This window comes from Poecilia latipinna, unplaced genomic scaffold (assembly GCF_001443285.1).
Source record: "Poecilia latipinna isolate Pla-1442-1.1 unplaced genomic scaffold, P_latipinna-1.0 Scaffold1777, whole genome shotgun sequence".
Lineage (NCBI taxonomy): Eukaryota > Metazoa > Chordata > Actinopteri > Cyprinodontiformes > Poeciliidae > Poecilia > Poecilia latipinna.
The window spans coordinates 236,788-248,082 of NW_015114393.1; the positions used below are offsets into that span (position 1 = coordinate 236,788).

General features: G+C 39.3%; 1 protein-coding gene across 1 annotated transcript in view; it reads right to left on the reverse strand.

Annotated features, from left to right (window-relative positions):
• Positions 1-9,543, reverse strand: part of nlgn3a (neuroligin 3a) — a 66,984-nt gene extending 57,441 nt beyond the window's left edge. Inside the window, exon 1 of the mRNA XM_015061087.1 lies at positions 9,465-9,543. Coding sequence (XP_014916573.1) covers positions 9,465-9,543 — 79 coding nt within the window. The remainder of the gene's footprint in view (positions 1-9,464) is intronic.
• Between the last annotated feature and the right edge of the window lie 1,752 nt (positions 9,544-11,295).

Below are 11,295 nucleotides of genomic sequence, written 5' to 3' on the forward strand. Positions count from 1 at the left end.
AGCAATAAATGTTCTGATGGAGGATGTTTAAAGGCCTCCGGTGATGGTCCCTCAGCATTGTGGCGTTGCTTCCAACATCTATTTCATGGTCTGTGCCTTCATCTTATAATGAAGTCTGTTTTGAAGTCCACTGGGGGAGGCAGACAGTTAACAGCAATGCAAAACTGATTAAAAAAAAAAAAAAGTTTTAATCTGTGTGATTTCACTGATGTCACTGCTCACTTAAGATAAACAAAGATTAGAGTAGCCCTCCTCAGGGCCATTAGTTGGTTTGGGGATGTACTTAATCTACTAAAAGCATTCATGTCTATCAGCTCTCAGTTGTCAATGTTTCTACTTTTGAGGATGTGATGAACAAAAAGTGTGCAATTGAAAGCAAAATGTTTTTGTTTTTTTTTGTTTAGGGCACAGCAATGACAGATTTTTCTTCCAGCGTTACCCTTGTTGATTACATTTGAGTGAGTTTGTAACATCCGAAAATGGATAAAAGCTGAATGCACAGAAGCAGAAAACGGCACAGAGAAACCCATGACTGGGTTAATTCTTTAGACAAAAACATGGTTCAATTAACTGTGATCTTACACATTTTGAAGTCAAAACGATGCACATTTCCCGGTCTCATATTTACATAGTTTGACTTTAAAAACAGAATCTACCAAACACAGAGACATAAGAACATAGAAACTCTGTCCTAAGGAACATGGATCAATTAGATGATGCATCAGTCAATGAAAAGTGAACGAAGGGATGAATGGATAAAACTTTTGTCAACAAGACAGCATAGTCCCTATGATATTATTCTTTTCCACACTCAGACATTCAGACCTGAGACATACAGAGTCCGCATCACTTCTTCCTCATTCGTGAACAAGACCTAAGGATATTTAAACTTCTCCACTTTTATTTTTTCTGTAGTGTGGCATGCAAATAAATAAGTAAAGTTATTATTGGACCATTACTGGAACATCTGATTTGTGGCTGTGTGAGTTATAAATCAGTGGAGATTATGTGTAGAGGCGGTTGGTGCTGGACTCATGACATTTGAAAATATCCCCCCAAGCTGCCCAATCCATGGATGACTGGAGTATGTAATGTCACTGGCATATTTACCCATGACATCACGTCTTTCTTCACAACCCTGGTCACCAAGTGGTGATCTTTGGTATAACAAATATTGATTTCTGAACGCTTCCTGAGTTAAAACATTAGTATTGTTGCTTCTAAATGAATCTCAGTTTGTTTTCTTTGCATTATTTGTTGTCTCAAAGCACCACATCTTTTTCCTTATTTTGACCATTTCTCATTTTCTGCAAATTAATACTTAATGGAATTTCAGAGACATGTTGTCAGTAGTTCATAGAATAAAAGAACATTGATTTTTCACAAACACACATAAAGAATAAAATCAGACAAACTGATAATTTTAATTAGTTGCCCAATTGGACTATCAGCACTGAAGCGAACGGTCAACACCTTTTGATGCTGTTACACAAGTGTCTATTTTATAGCAATAAGACAGCAAGTAAACTCAAAGAATTTCCTTCTAACCTTCGTAGTAAGACTCCTATGCATTCATAAAACTGAGTTTATATTGTATAAGGCTAATTAAAAGAGCTCACAGAGTCATCGCTGCAAATAAAAGGTCGTGTGTTGACTGCATTACGTGTGTGGGCTGCATATATATTGTGTCCTTGACATAAATAATGTGATAAAGTGAATATTGTGTGCCTTGGAAAGAGTGTGATGAAATTATAAAAGAAAAATTAAAAGGAATACTATTACTACCACTCTTGCTAGTAATACGAGTTTGTAAGCTGTACTATGAATTTGTACAATCTTACAGGAAATTTCATGGTGTTGTATTCTTACCTGAGTACCATTGAAGTTATTTACCTTTTAAATTGGAATAATTCTTTTGAGTTGGGCACAACAGTTTTTCATAAAGTGCACTTCAAGTCCTGAGTATGTACTTATCATTAATTGCACTTGAGTCAACTTGGCAACATTGAGAATACTGATTAAAATCTGTTCTTTGGCCTAAATGTTCCAAGTTTGTCTTTAAGAGCTGTGGTTTCACATTTGAAAATTGTGGTAAAATTGTTAATTCACTTTTTTCAGTGGAGATGATTTGGAGCAGTCTTCTTCTATCCTTCCGCACAAATCAAATCGTTGCTGTGCATACACGACAATGGTCTGGACACCATCCGAGACACGCTTCTAGTCTTTGAGAGAATCTGAGCACAACCTTCTACCACACCCCGACATTAGAGCACCCTTATCCCGAGGGTTTGTTGGTATTAACAAAAAAGGGTGGGCAGCGGAAAGGCCAGGGCCAATTGTCGATAGTAGAGAGGCTGTGGCACAGGAAATGAAGCAGTAGACAAATGGATCAACAGATGGTCTCCTTCAGATGCATCCCTGAGGATGACAGAGCAGCAGGCACATGCAGAGAGGGAAGGAGAGGGAGACAGACAGAGAGAGAGCGGGAGAAAAATAGAGAGAGTAAATAAAAGAGATAGGCAATGGGATTGGAGACAGATGCAGACAGAAAGAGGAGAAAGGAGGGCTCAAGCTGAAGAGCTTTTTCCTTTCGCTTTTTATCTCCAACTCCTCCTCGCTCTCCGTCGTAACTAAAGGACAACAGCTTTTACAACCTTCTCCAGGGTACACAGGGGGGAGGCAGAGGAGACGTGACTCTCCAAGAATAACCCTCATTTGCAAAGCAGTTCACACTTCACCAAGTATATGTCAGATGGGTTGAGAAATGTCATGAGACAAGGCATGGAAGAGGAATTTTGTACAAGTGTTATCCTAATTGAAAAGATACTATAAACATTATCCATTTGGCTTTGTATTATTTAGGATTACTAGATGACAAAATGTAAATTATTACAGTTGGATCCTCGTCTGTGCTGCCGAACACTCGGTTCTGGTGTCCTGTGTGAGGCATGTTTTTCCTAAGCCACTCTGACTGCTCTGCATGTTTAAAAGAAACGGGTTATTAACATGTAGAGTGATAATCTTAAACAAGACATGCTGCAGGCACCATTTAAAAATACATCCACCGTAGCTCCTGGGTGCGTTTTAATTGGAAAGGTGACAGAAAGTATTTACTTCGGAAAGCAATTAAGATAGGAAAATAATTGTTTTCATGCATGACTATTTCTGTTTTTGTACTGCTGCAGCTATTTGACGCATAAGCTCCGGCGCTCCCGTTTTGCACATAAATCTATAGGCATATGAAAAATAATCACCTATTCGTCACCTCTGGGCATTCTCGCTGAAGCGCAGACTCACTCCGGCTACTTTAATATATGTAATTAACTGTACAGGCTCTCACTTTGTTCTCGTTCTGAGTTATGTAAATCTTTTTCTCACCCATAAGGGACCGGGTTATAGATTTCGAGACTTAGCAGATGATCTCTGTCTGATCAGCACAGCGTGGGCTTTGGCTTCACATGAGCCGTGGTGGTGCCGTCCAACTCTCGTTCTGTTAGCTGCTCACACCTACACATGACCCTGCGGATTCTGAGCCGAGGCTCAGCGCTTGTGAACTGTTTTGTTAGGCTAGTGATGTGCTTGACTGCACTACTCAACCCCAGGCAGTTTAAAATCGCTAATGAACACAAGCTACTTCACAATAAGCTTTTAATTACTGATGAAAGCTGTCCCTTTTTAGTTCTTGCGTTAAACTCGATGTGCAATTTTGTTTGTTTTGTTTTTTTTAAATGGTCACATAAATTTGGCACAAATTATGCAAGTTGGTGGCATTGCGTTTGACATCCCTTAAATGGCAGGAGACATGTAATCTGGTACTTTGAAAGTTGAGTCTACACGAATGAGCTGGGCATTCTTTCACGCTGATTCAAGAAACACTGCAATAAAAATCACTTCAGACTGACATGGTTATTGTTTATACCATGTTTAGCACAAATTAGTCGTTGCTTTTTCTTATGTTTTTTTTTTCATATAATTAAACAGACGGGAATAGATTAAAAAGATGGTGCCCTCTTTACTAGCAGAGGTATTCATTTACCAGTTCCTTACATGATCAAACTGGTGACACTCTCAGGTCCAAACGGTGGCGTCTCCAAACTGCAATTTTCATATTTTTTTATCAGATGTTCAACAGGATTACATCTGACATCATGGCTGACTATTTAACAAAAATTCTTCATTTATTTTTAGTCTTATTAAGTGCTTTTAATCATAAGTAAATCCATGTTGTATAGTGAGATTAAATTACAATTACGGGTACAGAGTTCCCATCTTTCTGTTTGGCATATAATCACCATTACAATTTCAGATTGTTTCATTTATTTATTTGTTTTTGCTTTAAGAAGTTTCAGTGGCATAAGTACAATTTTACATGCTCCTAATGTTTAAATGATAATCATCTGCTTCTAATATCGTCTTTTTTTTTTTGTGCCTAAATCATCTTTTAGGAACTACAGCGATCATTCTAAATCTGTGGATATTTCAATGCTAATCTCAACAAACGAGGAACATTTGCACGCTAAAAACAAAGAGACACTTTTGTTTATCACGCCAAAGAATTTCTGAGACAAGTGTTCGCTTTTGAAAAAGAAATGGACCCATCAAAATGGAAAGAATGCCCTCAAGCTGATCTGAATGAGAGCAAAAAAAAAAAAAACATGTGAAACACTTTTCTTTATGTCAGCCTTTCTAAATTATTTATGCCACATCCAAAACATATTTCACAGGAACTGTCGGGGAAAACGGGGTTTTCTACAGGCAGCACTTGTGAAAGGTCAAAGAATAACTTTCGGTTTTGTCTCAGTAGTTGAAAACAAAGATTTCCAAATATGGCAGCCAACATGTCAGCTGGATTTGATGTCGAATCTACATGACAGTTTCTTCATTACACAAACAAACTGTATGAGTTAATAACAGTGATTCTGTGCTCTTTTCCCCTGCACGATGGAGCTGTAATTTGAACTGACTGATTACATGATGTGATTTTCTATCATGTCTAAAAGCAAGCCTGCCTTGACGTTGACGTGGGCCACTTGTACACGATGGGGGAACTGACATTTTCTTCTTGTGGCAGCTCAGAGTCTCAGCCTTGATTTTAGCCAGAGCGGCAACAGTGACTGTCGTTTGGTCAGAGCCGGATCAGGTCGTACCTGTCTTACTGCATCCTCCTAGTTAGGGACAACATTGTGTGTTTGCATGTGTGTGTATGCGTGTGTGTGGATATAAATCTCCCACTGGAAGAAACATGGATGTTGTTGTTGTGTTAACCTGACCAGAGGGTTGGTTAATGTACACAACATGACAGGGTCTTCAGTTGGAGCTTCAGTTAATACGTAGGAGCAATGAAAAGCATGCACTGTGACATCCAGAGAGCAGGTGAATCCTGCTCAAACCCACCACCGCACAATTCTTGTCACTGCACAGCCAGTGCATGGCTCAGGATTTTTAAAGTAAGCTTCTGTTATTATCTTAACCTGTGTAGATAGTTCATTTGCTGTCTTCATTTAATGAAAATTCTAATGTTGATGAAGTTGCACGTTTCTCTTTATGGGCTTTGACATATGATAATACAAAAAAAAACTGTTTTTCTTGTTTGTTTTTTTACTATTCATTTAATGCACCAAAAGAAACAGCACATATTTTTATGAATTTCTCAACTTGACTCACAGCGATAGGGAAATATATTAGATGCATGAAGCCAGATAATCAAGGTCTTTATTTTCAGTAGGATTCAAAACTATTTCCATCAGTAAACTCATGGCACATTTTTTTTTCTCCTTCATGTATTTAAGTAATCATATTCTATTATATGATTAAAATAAGGGTGGGACTTTGTGAATTATACTTTACTTCATCCCTTAATATTTTAATATTTCTCATTAAAAATTTGAGAAATATATATACATGTGTGTTTGCATGTATGTGTAATTCTAAAACAACCAAATTATGTATATATAGACGTATATAAATCATTGGGGGAAAATATGATTAGTTTAAAACTGTAAAACGGTAATCGGCAGGCCACATATTAAAGAGAACAAGGATTCAGAATTGCCAAGGAAAAACTTGATCAATGCATCACTACTTATAATTTTTAATAAGAACCTACATGTAAAAGACTGTACATGTCTTTTTTGCTACTTAATTTTGGTGTGGCGGCTGTCCTTATAATAAATGAACAAAAATATTATGACACATGAGCACCACCAACTCAGCTTAACTGTGCAGTTCTTCCTGACCCAGGAAGATGATTTCCTTCAGCTTTGCTTCCTTGCACTGATATCGCTCTATTGATTTTGATTTAAATGTCTGTTTCCTATGGTGAGGCTATAATTCAGAGTGTAGCAGAGAGAGGTGACGATAGTGATCGCTTTGACCCCAGACATCTCTCTTAGCCTGGTCTCTCAGATAGTGGAATGCGGGTAAACTAATGATGGAAGGTGAGAAAAACGTGAGGAGGGGATGGGCTTGTTATCAACCCAGAAAGAGGGAAGTAAAAGGAGGAAGTAGAAGGAGCAGAGGAGGGGAAAAAAAATGGAATAACAACTGTGACGTAACAGAGAGTATGCTTTTGGGCTTTTAGCCGAACTAATTCTCACTTTCAGTTTGCCTCGTCTCTTTCTCCCTCTCATCCTCTCCCTCTTTGGCTGGTCCCTTTTTAACAAAGCAGTCTGTGTCCAAACCCTCCTCTAGTGCCACCCCTCCCGACCAAGTCCCTTTTTGGCTGCTCCCTGTATCTCTTCCCCTCCTTTTCTGTTTTGGGGAAATAAAGGTCCACACAGTTGCAGCATTGATGGTCCACACTAAGAGTTCTCCACTACAAAAGGGCTCCAGCTTCCCCCCCGAGTCAGGCCTGAGTTGAATGGGAGCCTCGGGGGTGTGGATGAGAAGCATAGGCTGGAAGAGGCCACCCTGCACAGAGCCACATAAAGGGCCAGTATGCCGGGCTCAGGATGAGAGAGACGTACACCTATTGATTCCTCTCTTTCTTTACCTACCAAAGATTTTTAGATTAGTTTTAAAAACTTTGGGAATGGTCTTAAACCTCAGATCAGTGACTCTCTTTTTTTCCAGCTCAGAGGCCCACAGCATGTCTCGAGTACAGACTGATCTGACAGGACGAGGGTGGGAGAGATGAAGAGCACAAGAAAGCCTCTTCATGGCAGCCTGAATACAGAAAGCCATTTACCGACCACCAGTCCTTGTTTCCGGGGAAGGAGGAAATAAAGAACTGGGGTGGATGAAAGTGAATTATTTCTGGTTACTAGTTCCATATTACTGAATATAACATGATGGTATAATTAAACAAGAACATGGTTAAAAAGAATTTATGCATGGGCCCCCGGTTCTTGCCGGCCTCATCGGGAATTAATAATTAAAGGAAATATCAAGCTGCTTCAAATGGCAACAAAACCATCAGATGTTCCAGGAGCCGGGTCCCTGATATTGGACAACTTGAAACTGAACAAAAACACCCCGGCAAAAAAACGCTGACAATGTTACCTTAGGGGAGATTGTTAGAAACTTACATTTTCATGTCTACTCTTGTAGAAATAATCCTAAAAAATTACTTGATTACAAAATTCCTCTGGGAAAAACCTCTGACTTGATGCTTTTGTTTAATTCAAACGACTCTTTATTAATGGTCACATATTTGATGGGGAACAATTCCTATGGTCACCTAACATGCTTATGTATACATTAACAAGCGTATAGGAGAAAAAAAAAACATGGAGAAAAGACATGCAGTGCCATAAATTTGAGAAAAGAGAGACATACTTAAGGACAACACAGTTGCACTAACTGAGTTAGTGTTTCACAACAAAAAGTTGCCAACAGAACCTCTGCAGACAGATGCTTTTTGATTCTTGAAATGACATTCCCCATGGCTATTTAGTATTTGAGAAACAAGCAGATGCATGCAAATCAGGACATATGATAATGGGCACAACAGATCTGAAACTATCTCAGAGGAGCAGATTGGTCCTGGTATAATAAGGGCAACTAGGATTATAACAATATATCCGGATTCACGAGAACACAATAAGATTTTAGAAATGTATTTGGATAACCTAAAGACCTAAATTTGAGTAAAAGTTTGGCAAATTACGAACTCTGTTCGTGACTCCGAGTTTAACTTGTGCGCACATTTTTTGGTATTTATGCTTGTCTACATCGAAGACGATCCAAATTCAAAGAAGAAAAAAAAAAAAACGTGGAAAATTCTCCTATTTTGTGTTTTCACAAATAGGACAAAGACTCATAAAACTCAAACTGTGTTTCAAAGAATTGCTGAGTGCAGAACCATCCATAAATGTAAAGATTTTTCATTTTTAAGAGCAGGTGATCAAATGCAGCTCAGAGTCGTTAAAAACCGCTGCATCGCCCTGAAGTTTAGGGCCAGTGGAAAGCTACGAAGCAGACTCCAGTCTCAGTGTTTTGCCGGTGCTAATGCACAGAGTGCTGTTGGCCTGTTCAACGAGTCTTTCTTAGCCAACTTGGTCAACACACTTGGCCAGCACTTTAATTACTTCCTTTTATAGATCAAAAAAGTAATATCTTGTACAAAAGTAAAGCTTGAAGCTCTCCCTTTAATTATAGCCGTCATAATAATCATCTATATTATATATCATAATATATCTATATATATATACTGCTGACAGCAGCTGCCTGCCATTTCGCAAGAAAAACCTTACAAGGAACGTTTGGACACTTTGAAACCTAATCTGAGATATTCAGAAATACAAATAGATGTACTTATACATATCCAACTCAGAAAATGTATCATGCACTCATATCCTTTCAAAGTGCTGAAAAAAAAAAAAAAAACACATTCAGTACAAAATTTGATAGCTGTAGCGTCAGAGAAGTGTCCTTGGTTGTACAACATGTTAGATATACATTACGCAGCTTTTACCTGCATTGTGTTGGTATGGTTTTGGAGAAAGGTAGCACACACACACACACACACACACACACACACACACATGCACACAAGCCGAGGCGCTCTTTTGGAAAATGTGGCTTTCGTGCAGCAAAGGCACGAGAAAAGACAAACAACCAACAAAATGTCAAGAGAAAAAATCTGTGCTGCACAAACACCAAAGCTCATCTGACACATATCTAAGCCTCTAAAACCCAGATCTGTTGCTGACAGACAAGAGATTGTTATGGCAGGCAGGGATGAAAAACAAGATACTTAAAGTCAGATCCTGCGGCGCACGTGGCGGCTGCCGGCCATCCTGCATGTGACTTCGGGGCTGCTTAATCTGATAGTGTGATGTGCGTTGGTGGTCAGACGAAACAATCCGAAGGGCTCCGGTGAATGTCAGCCACGGCAGCAACTACAAATGAGCAGTTTACATATGTATGACCCCTGGCACCCGAGTGCCACTCAATCAATCACATGTCGGTAAGGTAGTTGCTGAGTTTTAGCTACGTGGATTTCTTTTGCCTCTGCCTCTCACCTCTTACGGCTCTCCTTTTTGCCGAATCCGTGTCATGTTTCACGTCTTCCTCCTCTTGGCGTCTTGCTCTGTTCTCCATACCTACCTCCGTTTCCCTTCTCCACCTCCCTACCTAACGACCCTCTCTCTTCTCACCATCTCACAGCAGCATCTTCCCTTTCACATAATAGCACAGACAGAATGCTCAAAGACACTGAAATGCGTTTACATGAAGGGGAGCTTTGCATCTCACAGCTGGTGCGGAGGCGGGCCTGCTTGCTTCCACAGGAGGAACGGGAGAAACTGGTGTTTGAGAGTCACAACTGTGAGGTTAAGCAGCACTTTGGTTCCACTTGGATGTACGTACACAGTGGGAAGATTTTCATTAAGAACACTGTGCTTTAACGAACAGTGTGATATTCAAATGTAATGCATATATGTGCAGACGTGGACACGTTTTGTTGGTAGCGTTAGAGCTCAGTAAAATAATCCTTCATTTGTGCTGAAACGTGATTTCATTAGCGACAACTGACCAGGGTACGTCTGAATTCATTTAAAATGTAATGGAGTAAGCAAATACAATTGCTAAAAGAAAATAATTAATTCATCCTTGAATTGTGTTCCTCATATTTCAATGTTTACAACCAGCTACTCAGCTAATTTAACTGGAACTAAAATGCTACTAGATAGTGTAGTATCGTTGTGGCCATTGCACTGAACACTGGGAAAACAAACTTAAGTCACAGACAGGAAAAATCAATATAGAGGATCCTATACAAGCAGTGTTTGGTCTAAACAGCATGACTTCACTTATATTCTCCTTTTCAAGAAAGAAAACATAATGCCATACTGGCAATCCTGGAGAGACTGGACACAGCACCCACTGATGTGATTCACAGGAAGACAAATCTGGCACTCGTCTACAAAAGAAATGAGGAAATGCCGCGTTTCAGAAAATAGCAACGGGCAGCATCGAGTGGCGCTCGCAGATACTTGTGGAGTTAACCAGAGGCGGAGATCCAATCATTAATGCTGACACGTAAACTTTTGATGCCCATTTTGATAAGGCAGAAAATGCAAATGTTTGAATAAGGAAGCCATTGAACTCCAGAGTCACTTTCATAAGTCCATGGAAGAAGACCCATGGCTTCACTATTGACAGAGACACAAAAATACCAGTTTAGAATTAGCAAAAATTGTGAGAGATAAAGAGGGCTCAGTTTTGTTTTGTGACCAGATCTGACAACATTAAAATTCGCAGCGTACAGTGAAGCCTCCAGACTACCAAGACATGCTGAATTAAAGCATACTGCTCAGTCCAGTGTTGGCAAGCTCAGCTTCGGCTGCAGGTGATGGATCCTCCAGCAAGACAATTACCCAAAGCATGCAGCTGAATTCACACAGGAACTGCTAAGATAGAAGCAGTGGAATATTCTTAAAAAGTCCATCCAGATCTGAACTGAATCGATAATGGAGAAACGAGGAGAAATCAGGTGCCGACTGGAATTGCACAATTTGCCAATATGAGCAGTGACTGTCCAAGAACTCAAAAGTAAAATTTTTGATTGCAAAGTCCTGAAGCGCTACCAGGTCATAACAATATTTGGTGTTAAATGTGGTTACTGAATGAAAAAAACTTTCTAAACCCTACAAGTAAAGTTGGATCAACCTGTACAGTAGACAGTGATTGTTGCAAAAGATCAAAAATAATAAATCAGGATGCCATCTTTTTTGACCATAGCATTCTGTTTTTTTTAATTCTTTGAAAAATTACGTTGAATCAACAGCCTAAAGGTACAGTCTAATTTATGTTAAATGTGGAATAAAAAAAAAGTAATGAATGCCTACACAC